This window comes from Paralichthys olivaceus, chromosome 3 (assembly GCF_024713975.1).
Source record: "Paralichthys olivaceus isolate ysfri-2021 chromosome 3, ASM2471397v2, whole genome shotgun sequence".
In the NCBI taxonomy this organism is placed as follows: domain Eukaryota; kingdom Metazoa; phylum Chordata; class Actinopteri; order Pleuronectiformes; family Paralichthyidae; genus Paralichthys; species Paralichthys olivaceus.
In genome coordinates, this window is record NC_091095.1 from 27,720,811 (window position 1) to 27,741,818 (window position 21,008).

Genomic DNA, 21,008 nt, shown 5'->3' on the forward strand with positions numbered 1-21,008 from the left:
CAACCTGGAAAACATCACAGCCAATTCTATTTGTTACAGTATATCGAGCTCCCGGTCCTTACTCACAATTTTTAACTGAATTTGCAGAGTTTGCATCAGGCTTTATCCTTAAAACAGATAAAGTCATTATTGTGGGTGATTTTAATATTCATGTGGACAACCACAATGATAGTCTTAGTGCTGTGTTTATCTCTCTATTAGATTCAATTGGCTTCTGTCAGAGTGCCAATGAACCGACTCATTGTCTGAACCACACTCTTGATCTTGTTGTCTCATATGGCATTGAAATCGATCGCCTAACAGTCTTTCCACAGAATCCTCTTCTCTCTGACCATTTTTTAATAACCTTTGAGTTCATATTACTGGACTATAAGCCTTTTGGCAGAAACTCCTATAGCAGATGTTTATCTGATAGTGCTGTAGCCAAATTTAAGGAAGTGATTCCTTCAGTATTGAATTCAATGCCATGTCTCAATGTAGCAGAGGAATTGTCTGCTTCCTTTAGCCCCTCACAAATTGATCATCTTGTTGATAGTTCTATAGGCTCTTTACAAACAACTCTTGACTCTATTGCACCTCTGAAAAAGAAGATAATTAAACAAAGGAGGTTAGCACCATGGTATAGCCAGCAGACCTTCAGCTTAAAGAAAGTGGCAAGTAAATCCGAACGTAAATGGCGTGCCACTAAACTGGAAGAATCTTGTTTAGTCTGGCTAGAAAATCTTAAAACATACAGGAAGGCTCTCCGTAATGCCAGAGCAGCCAATTACTCATCATTAATAGAGGAAAATAAGAACAACCCCAGGTTTCTCTTCAGCACTGTAAACAGGCTAACAGAGAGCATCAGCTCTATTGAGCCATCTATTCCGTTAGGTCTAAGTAGTAATGACTTCATGAGCTTCTTTAATGATAAAATTATATCTATTCGAGACAAAATTCATCACTTCTTGCCCTCAACAGGCACTGATCTGCACTCGTACACAGCAAGTTTGAAAACAGCTGTAAAACCAAATTCATTTTTAGACTGTTTTTCCCCCATCGACCTTCATCAAATAACTTCATTAATTTCTTCATCAAAGCCGTCTACCTGTCTCTTAGACCCCATCCCAACCAGACTGCTCAAGGATGTTCTACCTTTAGTTGGCCCTTCTTTTTTGACTATGATTAATCTGTCTTTATTATCAGGATTTGTACCATAGTCCTTTAAAGTAGCTGTAATTCAACCTCTACTTAAAAAGCCCACTCTAGATCCAGAGGTTTTAGCCAATTACAGACCAATATCAAATCTTCCCTCTCTCTCGAAGATCCTTGAGAAAGCTGTAGCCAATCAGCTGCATGACTTTCTCAATAAGAACAGTTTATTTGAGGATTTTCAGTCAGGATTTAGAGTGCATCATAGCACAGAGACTGCACTAGTCAAAGTTACAAATGACCTCCTAATTGCTTCAGACAAAGGACTCATCTCTGTACTTGTTTTGTTAGATCTCAGTGCTGCATTTGACACCATTGACCATCAAATTCTTTTACAGAGACTGGAACATCATATTGGCATCAAAGGAACCGCCTTAAGCTGGTTTAAGTCCTATTTTTTGATCGATCCCAGTTTGTTCATATCAATGATGAATCCTCCATATTTTGTGTTGAGAAGTACAACCAAATCCCCAGAAAAAGGCAGAAGAGGACAGCTTCAGTGTGGGTGCTTCTATGCCTTGAACAACCAGTCCCACAATTTTTTCCATAGTTTCTTGCAGAATGCCTAATCTTACTCCCTGCAGTCTCCCTCCAGGAGCTATTTGTGAGCATAGAGTTGTCGATAGAGACTCACCTGTTCAGACACGCTGGAATTTCCGCGACCAGATGAAATGAAGCGGAAATTACATAAATTCTGGCATGCGAGTATAAACTAGGCATTAAGGCCAGATATATCAGTACATTACCGGCATATAGTATTTATTCTGTACAGTTTGCCACTTCTCCAAAATAAAACACTAAGTGTAATATCTGTTTATAACGGTGCAACAACACTTATGCATATTATCTGTATGTATCGGTACAATTTTTTATTTTGTTTAGTATATCCACTTCTTTAAATGCCTTTGGTCCTGGAATCCCCTTATTTTTTTATTTCAATTTATGTAGTGGACTGTGTTGTTAATTGTATGTTTGGCATTGAGGAGGAGGACTGTGCTACAATTTCGTTGTGCTAATGTAGGAAGTACAACTGTGCAATGACAATACGACTTCTGAATTTGAACTAGTCAAGGCAAAAACAGAAATGCTGAGTTTTACATTCTCAAATTTGAAATTGTTTTTCTTACCTCAGCAGCTGACAACTGACCGGTAGGAAAGACAACCATGTGACCATGGATACTGTGTTCAGGTTACACAATAATATCTAAACAACAATTACATTAAAAGCAGGTGGCAACTATAATTTTAGCACAGATAGTTTAACCTTCCTTTTTATTGTTTCCCTCTGTTGAAAATGAATGGAACTTAAGAGTCACATGAACCATGGACATATTGTTTATTAAAGTAGCCATTATTCTTCTAATGCTTATCCGTGGTTTATTTTCTGCTATGTTGCAGCGTTGAAAGGAGGAGGGGCAACAGGTTGAGGGCAGGACGATGCTCCTGCACACCTAGAGCCACCAGAGCCCCTGCCATGAGGGAAGTTATCCTGGGCATTACAGGGGGCTGAGCTGGCATCACCTGTAACAAAGAAAAGGAAATCAAACAGAAAGTTGAACATTATATAAAAAAACAGCTGGCTGACTGACTTCGGTTGGACATCATGTCAGGAAAACAAGTTGTTATCAGTTCTCTGTAAATGTTTGTATGTGGTTTCCCATTTATTTGAGCAATTTGTCTGCCCTGGCTCTAATTGCTGTCAGTAGACAGGGTAGAGAAATTGCTCCTTCATTCTTACATTTTAAAAGGACAACAAGACTAACACCTGAATGTGCCTACAGTGCTGTGAAAAAGTATTCCAAATGTCTTCTTTTTTACCTCTGCCAAAGCAATTAGGTTTTCAACCCTGTCAGTTTGTTACCTCCGCCAAGGAGGTTATGTTTTTGCCCCTGAACATTTACATGTGTGGAAGTGGGCTTAGTTCAGCTCAGCTCTGTGTTGTGTAATTAATCCTGAGAGAACCTACTGTGGTAACCTCTCGTTTTGCACTTGCGTCTAACAGACCTCAGCACGAGCATGACAGAGCTGATGACAGTGCTGGCACAGACAGTGGGAGAGAGCCGCCACACGAACCATTTAACTGAAATGTTTGTGTTGAAATCTGTAGCACTCGACCTGCTTGCTTCCTCGCAGTTTGAAGACATTAGAAGCTGTCATCTATCTGCTCTGTTACTCCATGGAGGATTGCAGATAGGGTGGGGGAAGCGGCATTGCCTTTGCTGTAGGGCACCACAGGTTCCCATGTTTTCCTCAATGGAAGTGATAGTGAGTGAATTCTCCTTTTTGGGTGAACTATACCTTTAAGTGTGATTTTATGGATTACAATGTTAGTAACAGAACCTCCTGAATCGAACATACAGAAGGACAACCGGAAATTCACACAAGCCACTGGTTGTCACCAGCGCAGAGGTATAAAAAAGGAACAAAAAACATAAACTATAAAATCAACGCAAACAATCAATTCAATCATAGATGCACAGTGGCTTCATTGTAGATAAACCAGTTCAGAAAGAAAGCTGAAACCAATATTACCAAAGGCTAATCAAACAGCCTGTTATTCTAAACAGGAATGTTTAAATAGGCACTACACTTCTTAAAACAATTTCAGAGAGTGATCTAAAACACAGATCACAAGTTATCACACATTTTTAATTGCCGTCAAGGGCTATTAGGTTTTGGGGTCAATTACTTTTTCACACGGTTTGTTTTAGGTTTTGAATAACTCTTTACCTAAAAAAATGAAATGATAATTTATAAGCTGCAATATTTGTTTACTTATGTTGTTTTTTTAGAAAATTTAACTAGAAGATCTGAAATGATTAAAATATCATGATTAAGCAAAAATATCATCAGCAAAAAAAATTTCAGGAGGCAGCAGCAAGTATGATGAGTTGTAAGAAAAAAGGGGTGCTCTTAGCTACTCACAAATCCACAGAAGTCATTTATACATACCAGCAGGTACATATTGGGAGTTAGCTGCTTACCTTTTCAACTTTATGACAATGAATAAGACCATCCTTTCCAATGTAAAATGTAGAGAACGCATCATATGACCTGTAACAGATGTCATTTGGATTAAGTTATATTATCAACCATTATGAAAACGGGCTTCCTATATGAACACAAAACCTGAAATCAAAACAAAGACAACAGCTAGTCAAATTTGAAGTCAATTTATCAGACAGCAATAGCTTTACCTATAAAGGTGACGTTTGTCTTTGCGATAGAAGCGCAGCAGCACAGTGTGGACGGGCAGGCCCCTAATCCTCCAGCGGGCCTTAATGCTTCTGTCCTCCATGTGTTTGGTGAGCTTCAGCACCTCCAACCGAGCCTCAGCGTAGTAACACAGACACAGTAGGCGCCACAGAGAGAGGATGAGCTGGTACAGCACACGGCCTCTATACCAACACACACAACAACAATCACAGTGGCATCATTACAGTGCAAATGTGTATACAGTATTTGTTATCAAAACAAATGTATCATCAGCCAAAATAAAACAAACAGATTCACCTAGTATTGGTATTCATGAGGCCATTGAGGAATTCCATATCCTTTGAGTACATGGTGTAATCATGGCTCTTTATAAAGAAACTTGGAAGCTGAAAAACAAACAGATAATCAATTCCCTGATGTTGAAGTTAAACAATTGTGTAACTAAGTACAACTACATTCTAAGGCAATCTAACTCAGGAGCTTGAATACAAATTCAATCCTTTAGAAGCTAATGATTATTTTGGTTGACAAGGTTTTATTTTCGGTTTTATGTTACACCATTGTCGTATGTTGTGACCATCGGTTTAATTCCATTGTTCCAACGTAATCAGTTGCATAGGTGAAAAAAGAATGTTATTGAAGCGTATCCAGTAAGTGAATGTCCAAACAATGCTGTAACTTTGGGTAATGTTCCTGTTTATTCCAGACTGATGGTTACGACATAAAGAATTACCGTGATGTGATGAAGGTGAAGTGATCCAGTTGATTTGTTGTTTTAGCAGAGTTACTCGATTGTATTTCTTGTTACTATTACGTTCATGCTTACTATTACGGTAAAAACCATATGTTCCCCCCACCTATGCTTCCCTTCTTCCTGTTCAACTGTTACCTTAACCATATGACCAACATCACCTGACCCGTGTTACCTCATAACCAAGGTGCATACTACCATCTAGTGGTCAAAATGGTAAACTACAAATATACACACACATATTTACATACATTTTGAATATATAATAAACACCTTGTAATGCAAACTGTTTGATTTGATGAGTTTGCACACATCAAGGTGCATTACTGCGCTGGTGAACAAGAGATGCTGGTCCTCTGCTCTTCTCTAATCACTCACTTTACATGGATAAGCAGGGCATTTCTTCAACTGCAACAATTAAGTAAAAAAATAACTGTTGTGTGATAATCTGCGGGAGGAACTTCTAAGCTATCTGCTGCCTGTGTGTGTGTGTGTGTCTCTGCGCATCTCTGTCGTTCACAAAAACTGATAACCACATAACCTTAGTTATTAATCAATGGTGCCGGATCATGAAACTGGATTGTTAACACTTGTGTCCTGGTTGTGTCGCAGATGAACTACATGCGCATGGTGCGCACGTGTTAATATATTAGCCTGATAAACTCTAAAGCAGTGGTAGCCAACCCGTTGATCGTCGATCTTAACAGTCTATACTGTCGATCATAGGATGTGTGTCCGCTACTGGCGGTGGAGCTGCTGGTTTATGTACTGAATTTCTTTCGATACAAGTTGGATTATGTACTACACTAAACACTAGAACACTATGATGAATGTATGAAGACGTGCAGCTTTCCTTCTTGGGATAACATTTAAAGCCCTATTAGAACAAATGAATGGATTCAGAAAGTGAAACGTTGTTGTAGGTCTAGGCAACATAGCCTAAAACATATATTGCAATATATACAGGCTATATTGTGATAAATGATATATATCTCGATATTTTGAAATGTCCTCTAAATAACTGTACAAATGTTAAATTCATAAAAGCTGTGTTGCCTCTAAGGCATTTATGTAATTTATCTTTATTGTTTGCTTAAAAATAATTCATTTATATGTGTTTAAGTTATAAACAGCAGTAAAAAGGGTAAATTGTTTGAGAAGCTTTTATTTTGAAGGTCGACTTGCTAGCGACATCACTTCCTTGTTTACATTCTCTTCCTGGTTGCTTTGAGAGGGAAACTGACATGCTGTTTATGCTCTGAGGCTTTTCCACAGCCCTTCACTTGGGAACATTGTTTGGGCAATGCCTTTTCACCGCTTGTCAGCTGACTTTTCAGAGAGTAAAAAGTCAACTCTACTTGGACTCCTGTGTTCATTGACAAAGGTTTAGCTTGGTATTTAACCAGAGTTGCTACAGTCTGCAACAAAACACTATAAAAGCTCACAGGAAGTGGCTAGGCTAGTGGACTTTACCATTTCAGACAGTCCCTGATTGCACCTTGTCTGAAGATATCAGCAGACATTTAGGCTTAGAACACGGTGTAAATTACCTCGTTTCAAGTCGAATATAAATGTCGGGACATGCCTTCTTATCACTGAGCAGCTGTGGATCATAGAGGAAACTGTTTGTTTCCACTATTCAACAAATTCACTGACGGGCGGCTTCACATGAACGCGCCTCGCCCATGTGCGTGTGTGTGTGTGTGTGTGTGTGTGTGTGTGTGTGTGTGTAAACATTCATCATTTGTAAACGGATTCATTCGGTTCAGAGTTCACACACTGTCAGTAACCGTCTCTAAACACTTGTGAACTCTGGGACTGTTCACTTTCATTCACTCTCTCCATACTCACTTCCCTCCTCTCCTGATACAAAAATATGCATGCACGAAAGATGAATGTGCGGGGGAGTGAGCAGTTGGCTGTGAGAAGGGCATAAGACGAGTGAAGCGAAATTCAAAGAGAATTTCATGCTGACGGCTTAAAACATTCACGTGACAATTTATACTCGATGGTCGCGATATATTGTTATTTTTTTATATATCACGTGGAATAAGCATGCATCGAGTATATTCAAGATATCGCCCATCTTAGTTTTTTTTACTTTGTCACAGACATATTTCCAATGCTTTCTGAACCCTGTTACAAAGACAGATAAACATTGTGTTTCACTGCAGAATAAACAAAAAACAATCCATTATATTATCTGTTGAATTTATGTCACAAATATAAAAGGTTGCAACACTTTCTGTATGTGTAAAAACATTGTGTGGCAGTAGCAGCTCCTCTGCAGAACATATAGTTGAACTAAGAAGCTTATTATTGTGCATTGAACAGATGCAGTAAATATGAATAGATATTAATTTGAATATTGTGCATTGAAAAGATAAAGTTGTAAAACTGCCTTCATTGTGTATATTTACACTCATACATTCAGCCTTTAACAGAAATTGCAAAAATAATAAATACAACCCTTCTCAGTGGGTTTTTTGGAAGATATCAAGGTGGTAGATCTTGGCTTACGTTTAGAATTAAAATGTGATCTTGTGCTTGAAAAGGTGGGTGAGCACTGTTCTAAAGCAAGACCAGTAGAAATAGATTGGACGCGGACAAAACCATGGTGATGGTTGTCACTTCGCTTTTTACATGCATCACAGAAGCAGTCAAGAATGTGTGGAATAAGTACAGAATTTAAAGAAACTATTACTGTAATACTATTACAGTATTACAGAAACAGCAGGTATGGGATGCATATTTGATTATTTATATCGTTTAAAATTGATTTCCAGTGTTTTCTGGCCAGCGAACAGACGCCGAAAACAATAGCTGCAGATCGTGAGCCGGTCGCAGTGCTTCGCTTCCGGTGTGAACAGCCCAATTAATTAACATGGGAGCTGAAAGGAAGCGGACAGCATTCTGTGGCGACCCTACTGTGCCTCTCTCTAAGCATGCATTTTTTCTCTGTCATTGCACCAGCTGTCACATGTACATCTACAATAATATGTTATGTTATTAAATTTAACAAGTTATGATCTTGGTCTGTACAATAATCCAAATTACATGTAGCCTAAAATGACGGCCACTTATCCATTGTCAAAAACCCACCATGCATGAAAAAAAACAAACAAGAAAATACTTAACAGATAAACTATAATCTTATTGAGCGTGGAAAAAATCAACATAAATTACATTGTAAGTCTGGTATTTGTGATGAAGCGCAACCCAGGATTTGCCTGCACATTACTTGTAGCCTCACAAACTAATAAGGCCCTCTAACTATGACAAATTTATCACCCTCACTTTTCTAACTGGGGATAGGGCCGATCCGATCCAGTATCGGGTTCCGATACCAACGTAATTCACGGATCGGAAATTTCTGATCCAAGCTGCGGAAATTTCCGATCCGTGAATTATGTCCGTGCTTTAACGTTGTCTGCTGAAATTACTCCACAAGCGATTCCTGCCGGCTGCTCTAGCTGGCTGCAAACTCCGGAACGAACTTCCTGAACGGAGGCGCGTCTCAATGAGACACACAGATGAGACGCGCCTCCGTTCAGGAAGTCCGTTCCGCAGTTTGCAGCCAGGTAGCTCGCAGGTTAGCACTAAGCAGCAGTGGGGCTAGCGAACTTTTCCACACAACATGTCCGCTGTGTGGAAATATTTCACTGTCGAAACGCCACAAAGCAAGACAGCAACGTGCAATGTGTTTAACGCCCTTGTTCCGAGAGGCGGAACCTCCGTCGCGACGTATAACCACCCACCAAATCAAACATTTGAAAAAACACCACATTAAAGAGCACCAGGAATTTTTAGCTAGGGGGCAGAAAGAGGAAAAGAGCCGCCAGGAATCACTTCTGGAGTCATTCCAAAAGCAAGGTAAACTTCCAGCAGACAACGTGAAAGCTAAAGGGATTACTGAGAAGTTGCTCAACTTCATCAACCGTTATCGGTGGTGGAAAACGAGGGGTTTCAGGTTAATCCAGGTCACTTTCAATGCCAAACCTCCTACTATACTTGAATTGTGCTGTTCAGATGCACACTGTTTTCTATTGATAGTGTTTGTGTAAGATGTTTACACTTACAAACACTCACTTTATTTAAAATATTTGACTTTTAAATGTTTACACTTTTATTTAAAATATGACATTTGAATGTCATTTTGAATGTTTACACTTTTATTTTATTTAAAATATTTGACATTTGAATGTTTACACTTTTTGCTGTGTTGCTGCATAGTAGATGACAGGTATTATTTGTTGTTTTTAATGTACATTCTGGTGTATATTGCACTAGTAGTTAAATCCTGTCTTAGAATATAATAAATACTGACAATTTGAAACCCTAACAGTTGCATATTTGTTTTCAGGATGGAATTTTTCCGGTTTTCTGACCTCATACTTACCTCAAGTTGTCTTTTAGGACATACATGCATACGTACATATACTTGCCTGTAGAGAGGAGTTTATTATAGCCTCATATAGAATCAACAATAACGATAATAATATTAAAATAGAGCTCTGGTATCGGAATCGGCAGATATCCAAATTCAGGTATCGGGATTGGATCGGAAGTGAAAAAATGTGGATCGGTACATCCCTATTTCTAAACCATTTTCTTTTACTGCAGAAGTCTGGTGGCTCAGATAGAGCAACTCTCTTTATTTTACTAACAGTATCGGTATCAAAACAAAAATGTTGGTATCGCGTCAACACTACTCCAATCTGCCAGCGCTGTTTTTACACAAGGTTTACACTGATAGTGATCATAAACGTGTGAGTGAGAGAGAGTGAGAGGTCCATCCCCTGAGGTTCTTCATGTTAGCATTTAAAAGAACGACAGCCTTCCTGAGATTTCTGATATAACTTAAGTATTTCCTTGTATAAAAGGAGTCCTGTGTACTCAAATAAATACCAGTACCATGCATTATTAAGCTGTGCATCTTCCACTCCCGCAAATATTTCACAATTAAAAAACAGATTCAGTCAACAGAAACATGCTTTTATTTTGAAAAGGGTAGCCTACAGGAAGTGTTGCAAACATTAATGTAACATATTGAACATAAACATTGAAACTGTGCTGAAAGATCATTTTCTCTGTCTGTTCAGCTATAAACTGCGCAAGCAAAAAAAGCGGCGAGACCTAATCTCTAGAAGAGCAGCGCAACTAAACAACAGCTAGTATTCAGCTCTAAACTGTTAACAAAGATGAGGAAATAAAAAGCAATAAAAACTGCTCTGCAGGTGTGAGCCGTATATTTACAGTGTGTGCGATGCTTTGCTTTGACTCCATGCAGGCTCCCTATAGATAATTTTGCCCTGCTGCAGCAGCAGCTAATGGTCTTCTTTGCAGACTTATAATAATAATACGTCGTAAATATATAGCACTTTTCAAAGCTCTCAAGGCCGCTGGACATGGTGAAGGATAAAAATAAGAAAACAATAAGATGATGATAGTGAGGTATACTAAGGAAATAAAAAAAATAAAAAATAAAAACATGGGGTGGGGGGGTTTAGCTGGGGAAGGCAAGTCTGAAGAGGTGGGTTTTGAGGGCCTTTTTGAATGATTGCAGCTTGGGGGCATTATTGATGTGGGGTGGGAATGGATGGGGGTGGCGACTGAAAACGCCCTGTCACCCCAGGTTTGCCGCTTGGTCCTAGGAACCTGAAGGATTTTGGCATCAGCAGATCTGAGGTGTCGGGTGGAGGTGGTCGGAGAGGTAGGGGGGAGCCAGGTTGTTGAGGGTCTTGTAGGTGGTGATTAGGATGTTGAAGGCTATCCTGTATTTTACCAGGAGCCAGTGGATGTCATGGAGGACTGGGGTGATGTGATCAGTTGAGCGGGTACTGGTAAGTAGGCGGGCGGCATAGTTTGGGACCTACTGGAGTTTGTGAAGAACTTTGTTTGTGGCACCAAAGAGTATACTGTTGCTGTAGTCAAGTCGGGATGTTACAAAAGAGTGAATGAGAGTTTCTGCAGCAGTAGGTGAAAGTGAGGGTTGGAGGCGGGCGATGTTACGGAGGTCAAAGAAGGCTGTTTTAGTGATGTGGTTGACGGGGAGCAGGACTGAGAGTGTGGGGTTGTAGATTTGGATGGAGGGGGTGACGATAGAGCCATCAATATTGAGTTTGAATGTAAGGGGAGTTTGGGCCAATGATTACAATTTCTGATTCATTGCAGTTGAGTTTTAGAAAGATTCTTTACATCCATGTTTTAATGAAGGGGACCAAGCACTGAACCTTGGGGGACACCATGGGTGACAGGAGCTGTGATGGATTTTCAGTTGTTGATTGAGATGAATTGATGTTTGTTGGTGAGATAGCACTTGAGCCAGGAGAGGGCAGTGCCAGGAAGGTTTTCAGGCGTGTGATGAGTGTGGAAAGGTTAATGGTGTCAAAAGCTGACCTGAGGATGAGGATGCTGAAGGGACCAGAGTCTGAGGATAAAAGTAGAACTATTAGCAACTTTCTCCAGTACCTTTGATAGGAAGGGCAGGTTGGAAATGGGCTGGTAGTTATTGGGGGAGTCGGGGTGAAGTCCAGGTTTTGTGAGTATGGGGGTGCAAAATTTGGGGAGACATGTTTTGACGAGGGTGGAGGGGAATAGGTCCAAGGCGCTTGTAGAGGACATCATACTGGCTACCACTGAGGATAGGACAGATGAAGACCATGTCTAGGGTGTGGCCTCTAGTGATGTTGAAAAATGACAGGATTTCCAGAAGTTCTGTTGCTGTTTTGCAGTCTATGGAGTCATCGTGGATGTTAAAGTCGCCCAGGAGTAACAGAGATGGTGATATGGCAGAGAGCTGTGTTTGAAATTCTGATAGTTCTGAGGGGAATGCAGGGTTGGGCTTGGGGGTGTGGTTTAAATGAAAGGGATTCAAATCACAGGGAAGACTGAATTGACAGTAGACTGGTTTTAATATCTTGATGGGACTCAGTAGTGTGTATGGCCTCCGCATGCCTGTATGCACCTTCGAGAATATCTGGGAATGCTCATCATGAGTCGAAGAATGGTGTCCTGGGGGATCTCCTCCTGGTTCAGGGCATCAGTGAGCTCCTGGACAGGCAGTACTTGGCTGCATCGGATAAATGGATGCATACATTGGTGCTCAATTGGATTTAGGTCAGGGGAACGTGAGAGCCATTCAATGGCATTAACGCCTTTGTTTGAACTGCCTACTAGAGCTGCATGATATGACAACAACATGCGATAACTTTGTAGAATATTGCAATGACAATATGTCTTGCAATATATAAACAAATGCTTAAGGAAAGTCTTTCTGCTTTGGTTTCACCGCTAAAATAGAACTCATACAGTAATTTCCTCCAGCTCTCCATACGCCGACTAAGTTTACAAATTATTTTAGTTCTACCCAGTCTAGGCTTGTTCGGTATACCGGTACTAAATTGGTACTGGGGTACTGATGCATTTAAAATGGTACTATACAGCGCTTGGATAAGACCGGTACTTTTTTACGTCGCCACCGCGTTGTAATTTGAGCCGAAGCGAGCAAGCCGAGGCGAGCAGGCGAGCGAGCAGCAAACGTAGCAGGAGTCCGGTGACAGAGAGAGATAAAGGAGAGAAAGAGAGAGACAGGAGCAGAGAGAGAGTGGCAGCTGCTGCAACCATCACCACGGCGCAACTCGTAGATAAACCAGGTGCTCGAAGTGCTATACATGGAATTACTTCGGCTTGAAAACAAATGGGCACGGTGAAGCCAGGCAGTGCAACATTACAAGTGTTCACCTTATACTTGGGGACAACTATGGGGGACAGTGGGGTTGCTAGCTTGGGCTATATCCTCACTGTGAATTAGGTCAATGAGTTAATTTAACTGACGCTTTCATCCAAAGCAACTTTCAATTAGTGCATTCGGCCCAAAGACACTTCGAGGGAATCGAGCCGCGACCTTCTGGTTGGAGGACGTCCACTCTACCCCATCAGCCAACCACAAGGATGCACTGTATATTTAGTTTCAATTGTGTTCCAAGAGGTTTTCAGTGCATTTGATAAGCTTTATATTACATGAAAGCCAAGGTATGGAGAAACCTTTTGCCTTTTCTTGATTTAGCTTAATAGTCCATGTACTTTTGTCAGTTTTTAATCAGACCTTCAGCTATATAATGGCCTATATTTTTGAGTGCACTTACTCAATTACTACTTTAATACATTGACAGGTGTTCTTTGAGATGTTAAAATATTTTATTTAAATTCTTTTAAAGGAGAAATGTTCTAAACCCTTAAGTTGTTTGAAGTTTTCTGATGTACTTCACTAAAAAACTAAATAAACACAAAACCTGAGTCAGAACTGTGTCCATATGTCATATTGAAATATCTCCTTCGGCGAAGGATCAAGCTTCCTCAATGTAAACACCGTTTGAGGAAAAGTCACATTTCTGACCATGAAGGTCTTATGGGTTGTCTGAGCTCATTTGAGCTGTATATTGTAAATCAGCCAGGAGCAGTGCATCAAAGTGTAAAACATCACTTTCTGTCGCCAGCATGTGGCGCTATAATGATAAGTCAATATCGACATATGGATCTGGATCAGGGAAGGACCATGATTGTGCGAAAGAAATTTGAGGCTGATTGGATAATGCACAGGGACAATGGCTCTTTTTTGGCATACAAGGTTCGATAACACGCCACAGTCAAACTGTGTGAAGAGCACTAAAACGTTCAATAACTTTTAATCTCCATGGAGTTAAGATGACACTCACTGAATTTAAAGTTGATCTGATGAAAGATCTAGAAGGAGTTTGTTCAAATATAACATGTAAATTGTCAAAACTACTTAATTCAAAATGGCCGGCTTACTGTTTGGTCTAACATATCGAGCCAAGAGAGTTTTCTGTTCATGATGAAATGACACGTCCCTACTGATTTTTGTCAGTCAATCGTGGCGCTAGGGCTGGTCTTCAGGGGATGCTATTCACCTATTTTGCCACACATACTTAAAATCCATATGAATGGTAGCTGTCAATGGACGAGGAGGAGTTCATCAAAGACGTGCAAAAAAAGTTTTCCTGTTGCCACCAGTCAAGATTTCTGTGTAGATGTCATCAAGCCTGGACTGTTGTCATACATGTCCAGTTTGGAGTATATTGGACCATGTATGTCGGAGATACGTCACACTGTGTGACAAAGACTTAAAAAAAAACAAGGTAGTTTTAATTTCCATCTTGTTAAGATTACACTCACTGATTTTGAAGTTGATCTGATGAAAGCTCTAGGAGGAGTTCCTTAAAAAACACAACGTGTAAAATGGACACTAAATCCAAAATGACTGACTTCCTGTTGCGTTAATCAAATTGGTGACAAGAACTTTTTTTCTTTTTCTTCCGGTATACAAGAGTACCGAATTTCGTGAAGACCCGTTAAACCAGTCAGAACAGATGCATTTTATGAGGCGCTGTTGAGCCATTTTGCTACAACAATTACTCCAGAATATGTAAATTTCACCAGGCCTGACACACCTGTGAAGTTTCGTGAATTTTTCAAGTATGTTCAAGCCGTCAAAAATGCGATTCATTTGCCTGAATAATCAAATGAAAAGCATTGTCAGTTATGAGGGGCTATCAGAGAATTACCTCTCACACACATGTGAAATGCTCTTACATACACTACTGAAACACTCTTACATGAACTGAAAAATTATTTGCTGAAATACACTGAAATGTTCTCATACAAACAACTGAAATGCTCTCATACATACGAGTGAAATGGTCTCATACACACTACTGAAATGCTCTCACACACTCTACTGAAATGCTCTTATACATACAACTGAAATGCTCTCATACAACATATTTTACTATAATGTGTGAGAGGATTTAAGTTCGTTATATGATAGCAATTCAGTATGGTGTGTGAGAGCATTTCAGTTAAAATGGAAGGTGTTTCAGTAAAACCAGAAGGTCTTCAGTTCAACTAAAATGCGCAATTCACGTGTACCGAATTTCGTGAAGACCCGTTAAACCAGACAGAACAGATGCATTTTATGAGGCGCTGTTGAGCCATTTTGCTACAACAATTACTCCAGAATATGTAAATTTCACCAGGCCTGACACACCTGTGAAGTTTCGTGAATTTTTCAAGTATGTTCAAGCCGTCAAAAATGCGATTCATTTGCCTGAATAATCAAATGAAAAGCATTGTCAGTTATGAGGGGCTATCAGAGAATTACCTCTCACACACATGTGAAATGCTCTTACATACACTACTGAAACACTCTTACATGAACTGAAAAATTATTTGCTGAAATACACTGAAATGTTCTCATACAAACAACTGAAATGCTCTCATACATACGAGTGAAATGGTCTCATACACACTACTGAAATGCTCTCACACACTCTACTGAAATGCTCTTATACATACAACTGAAATGCTCTCATACAACATATTTTACTATAATGTGTGAGAGGATTTAAGTTCATTATATGATAGCAATTCAGTATGGTGTGTGAGAGCATTTCAGTTAAAATGGAAGGTGTTTCAGTAAAACCAGAAGGTCTTCAGTTCAACTAAAATGCGCAATTCACGTGTTGATCGTCAGCCAGGTTGTTCGCAACACTAATGGTGGGGCCCTAACAATCGATACGAAAACATTAGGGCCTTTGCACTGTCAGTGCTAGGGCCCTAATTACTAGTTATCCCATTAGTTCCCCAAAACTTGGTCTGTTTTATTAGCCACATGATGAAGGGTCCAAGTAAAGTGAATATTCTTAATTTTATAATGCTGTTGAATGCTTTTTGGCACTTTGGTACTAGATTTAATGACAAAAAAATGTGGGTCTTGCATTTAGATCAGTTAAGTACCACTTCTTGAAAACAATGACATCTGTATTACATTACAAAAATAACTTCATAGGCTTGTAATGTGCACTTGTTTGGGTGTTGAAGAGTTAACCATGTAAAATCAGCAATGTCAGGTAATTTAACTACCCTGTATATACAAAGCACAAGAAGTCTGAAAGAACAGTTTTAATTAACACAGAGACCACATGTAGCATTTTATTTATGCTACATAGGTTTGGCCGATTGGCTATAGAGTATATACGTGCTATTCATAGTATACCCACTGTGCAGATATGATGTTATCCAAATGGTGTAAATTCTTACCTCTATACCCAGTCTTTCATACATCACAGCCAGCTTCTCCTCTTCTTCAGTGTCTCCTTCAGTATATCCACTCTCTGCTTTCTCTTTATGGCTACACAGAGTGGTAGGATGCTTCCTCCTTTCATACATCACAGCCAGCTTCTCCTCTTCTTCAGTGTCTCCTTTAGTATATCCACTCTCTGCTTTCTCTTTATGGCTACACAGAGTGGTAGGATGTATAAGAGGAAGCTCCACAGGCTTGTCATCAAGTCCAATACCCAGCCTCTTAGATTTCAGCTCCCTGCCAGGCACGGGTTCTGATCTCGGACAATGGAAACAATAATAGTAGGAGCCGAACATGAACGATGCAGGACACCTCTCTGTTTCAAACAGGCTTCTGAAACAGGGTCGTTCTCTCGTTATAGCATCAGCACTTTTTCTCTTACAGCTGTCAAGTCTGATATCGTCCTCTCTGCTGCCATCCATTGTGGTTAGGGGGAAGGAGAACTCAGAGGATTTGTAGGTCCTCAGAGCGAGGAGCTCTTCGAGTGTACTGTGACTGAACAGAGGGATTTCCAGCAGGGTGTGGAGACCATCCAACTCACCCTGTCGCACCAGCACACACACGCTGAGCAACTCCTCCAAGTCCTCCTCGTAGTAACCTCCTCTCTGAGGATGGCTGACATTGAAGAATGGGTGGGAGAGCACTGGCTGCTTAATGTTCTGATATCTCAGGCTGTTGGGGGGTTCCAGGGCCCATGATGCACTGCTCAGGGGGCGGGTCAGAGGGATCCAAAACCAATTGACTGCCTGAAGGAGCAAAACAGACTTAGTAAAATCTTAACATACATTATTGTAAGAGCAACAGCTTCTTGTATGTATTGATGCTGAATTTTCAATGACAATATTAATGTAGGAGTTTTGACCTCTTAAGGCTTTTTTTTCCTTTTCCATGCAGCTTGGAACTAGGTGAAGTTATGCCAGAAAACCCCTGATTTCCACTACGTTCATTGGGCTGGCTCTGCAAAACTATTACAACTGCTGCTTCAGGATCACAGTAGAAACACATTATAGGCCCGCTATCCTTGTACCCTGACTATTTACCCTGCCGCATGTCCTCCCTTCCCATTCTCCCTCTGACCTGTGCTCACTTCACACTTTAACATCAACAATGATCAGAAGTTACGAGGACCTGTACAGGACTTGACATTTACTTTGTGTTTGTTTGAGTCGCTCTAGAGTTTGAAACATTTATTTAAACAAGTTGAAAAAAATTTGGTCGGCCTGCTGAAATAAATTATTAAGGAAGCACTGTAGAAACCTCTGCTCTACTTTAACTGACATCTAGAGTAAACTGTATCTCTGGAGCTGTTCATACTTCCATATTTGTAATAGTGCTTTAATTTAATACTTGTCACTACAAGTTACAGTGTCCACTGAAAAGCGCTTTACAGTACAGTTTGACATTCCCCCATCCAGACATTTTTGTTCAGCATCTTCGGCATGCAGATGGGGAAGACTGGGGATCATACTGCCGACCTTCCGGTTGGAGGACGACTGCTCTACCACTCAGCCACAGCCGCCCCATTTCACCAGCACCACATATGTGTATGCAGATGCGATACCACATTGTTACTAATGAACACGTAAAATACACAAAATAGAAAAAAACAACATGCCTCCATACTGCTCATGTGGTGTCATCCAAGTGTCCGCAAGCCCCAACATTCATATTTGACTCCAAATTACGTATTTCATACTGTGTTTTAAGCATTTATTTCCTCTGATATCCTCCTCGAAGGTGCGTTCACGTACACACAGGAACACGGAACAGCGCACACACTCTTGCCCAAGGGCACGCGCCCTTGGTCCATACTGCTACATCCGCTAGCATTGCTAGTTCTGGGAGTGGACTTTTAGACTTTAAAAAAAACAGTGTGAAAGACCTTGTTTCGAGTCGAATATGAGTATGAAGGCATGTTATATATTTTTTTCTGTTTTATCACATCTGAAGAAGAGGTTTACTTGGCTGAAACACTGTTGACCCCTGAAACTCCTTAAGTGTTTTGTGGACTCAAACACTTCACACACCCCTTTATCTGCATAGTGGTAAGTAGATAATGAGTGAATTTTCCTTTAACCATGTGGCAACCCACCATGACATCACCCATTTGTTTGCGAACTGGTATGGTCATTCAGCAATTGAAACGGCATCAGTGGACTGATCATTGTCTCTGGTCACCTTGAGATTACTCCCATTATTTTAACTGTAACATTTATTTAAAATAAAACAAAATACTATGTAAAGCATGGCCCTGTTTCTTTTGTCTTCATTTAAAAAATAATGCATCTTTTTCAAGACCTGTGGCCTACATTTAAGAGGCCAGTGGCAGGGAAAGAGTTGTGAAAGGTCGTGGTTGTGTGTTGGTGAAGGATTTAGCGTTAATGAATGAGAAACAAAATTTAACATAATTTGACGAAAATAATAAAAAGTGACAAAATTTAACAGATTCAGCTTGCTATTATTGTTGGACTTCTGTATAGAAAGTTTGTAACCTCTAGATTAGATTACTGCAAATCTCTATTAGCAGGATGCTCCATGAAGACTGTTAAAAGTCTCCAGTTGGTCCAAACTGCTGCAGCAAGAGTGCTGACAGGAACTAGAAGGAGAGATCATATCACTCCTGTCTTAGCTTCCTTACATTGGCTCCCGGTAAAATTTAGAATAGAATTCAAGATCCTGCTCCTCACCTTTAAAGCCCTCAACAATCACACCCCCTCATATATCAAAGAGCTGATAACACCTTATTATCCAAGTAGATCACTTCGTTCCCAAAACATAGGCTCTCTAGTGGTTCCAAGAGTCTGTAAGAGTAGAGCAGGAGGTAGAACATTTAGCTATCAGGCTCCTCTCCTATGGAACCAGCTCCCACTCTGGGTTCGGGAGGCAGACACTGTCCCAGCATTTAAAGTAAAACTAAAAACCTTCCTCTTTGACAAAGCCTATAGTTAGGGCTGGATCAGGTGAGTCCTGAACCATCCCTTACTTGTGCTGCTATAGGTTGAGACTGCTGGGGGAACTCCCATCATGCACTGAGCACTTCTTCACTTCTTTCTGTCTCTCTGCACCCCCACACCTGTTTATTTATTTATTTATTAGTTTTAACATGTCATCATGTCAAAGTGTCACTTTGTCCTCCCATAGTCCCTCTGGCTCTTCTCTCTATCTTGTTTCAGATAACTCCGGCACCGGGACTGCAGGACAACAACGGCTACCATCACCATTGTCATCATTTATTACAATAACTCAGTAATTCATTAATATATCTAATCATGTTGTAGATCACTACATTGTTATTGTTATAGTCAGCCTTGATACTGATGGTGCCCAATTGTTCCCGGTCTCTCTCTCTCCACCTCATCTCTCTCTTCTCTCCCCCCCGCTTTCCACCCATCTCTCCTTTCCTCTCCCCCTTACTTTTCTTTCCTCACCCCAACCGGTCGAGGCAGATGACCGCCCACATTGAGCCTGGTTCTGCCAGAGGTTTTTCCCTGTTAATGAGGGAGTTTTTCCTCTCCACAGTCGCCTGTGCTTGCTCATTGTGGGAACTGTTGGGTTTCTCTATGTTAATATTGTTTTAAGGTCTTGACCTTTAAATGTAAAGTGCCTTGAGATAATGTAAATTATGAATTGGCGCTATATAAATAAAATTGAATTGAATTGAATTGAAAGGTAGCAGAGGAAGGTGCTTAACTGAGGATGAAAATAAAGGAGAGAAGAGCCAGGATGCGATAGAGAGGAGACGTGCCCTATTAGCATGTCTCTTTTGCTTTGTACATTTCCTGTCATTACCGTCTTTTATCTTGTTGGAGTAGAGGTCACATGACTGCTATCACATGTTTTGATCCCATTAACTAAGAGCAGACACAGGTGAGTTGATCACTGATCATGTAGCGCAAAGGACCTGTGTTTGCTGCCTCACAGACAGTCACTGTTTACATGCACCTTTGTGCAGTGTTCTTTTCTGTTGCCAAGTGCATTAAGTAAGTAGTTCATTTCAATATTTGACTTTGTTTTAATTAAGATGATGAGATTACTTAGAAATATATCTGATTTTATGCTGTTTATTGATTTCTTTACTTTGGGAAATCTAGATTCTGATGTATACATTTTTCACAATATTAAAGCACAATCATAATTACCTGAATCATTCACCAACTCCTGAATACAAAATAAAAGCTTTAAAATTGATTTTAAATCTCATTCTCTCTTTTGATGTACATATCATCACAGTCTACAGCAGAAAAATCCCATCCAACAGCCGGATTTTAAAGACTTGATGACATGAGCCTGGATAACCCTGACGAACTAACATGACCAAACCTGGTGTGTCCAAACCTGACCCTCACCCCAAAGCCGACACAGCAGCTACACTCACCGGTAAGGAGCCAGGCCAAAAACAATGCCACCAGGAAATAGCAGGGTTAAGGCTGGGCAATATTTCGATATTTTAATATATATCAATATATTTCTAAACGAGATATAACACGGGACGGCTCGCTTGTATCGATATAGTTCATTTTTTGTTAAAATGACAATACATGGGCCGCAAGTTCGCTCCTATTTCTCCTCTGCCTGTGTCCCTACACACACACACACACACACACACCCCCTTTCTGCTCCGCCTCCCTCACTCTTTACAAGCCCTCCCCCTCCACTCTCACCTAAACTCAGCAACAACATGGAGAC

At 40.3% G+C, this 21,008-nt stretch overlaps 1 protein-coding gene across 5 annotated transcripts in view; it reads right to left on the reverse strand.

Moving 5' to 3' along the window:
* Positions 1 to 2,510: 2,510 nt before the first annotated feature.
* The window catches only part of c3h6orf136 (chromosome 3 C6orf136 homolog), a 38,093-nt gene continuing 19,595 nt past the window's right edge, over positions 2,511 to 21,008 (reverse strand). For 4 of the 5 annotated variants that reach the window (XM_069522670.1, XM_069522669.1, XM_020108049.2 and 1 more), the window contains 5 exons: positions 16,280 to 17,068; positions 4,705 to 4,793; positions 4,389 to 4,589; positions 4,176 to 4,245; positions 2,511 to 2,712 (listed from right to left, as the gene is read on the reverse strand). In XM_069522670.1, coding sequence (XP_069378771.1) covers positions 2,569 to 2,712; positions 4,176 to 4,245; positions 4,389 to 4,589; positions 4,705 to 4,793; positions 16,280 to 17,068 — 1,293 coding nt within the window. In that variant the 3' untranslated portion in view covers positions 2,511 to 2,568. The other variant, XM_069522672.1, reaches the window with a different exon arrangement.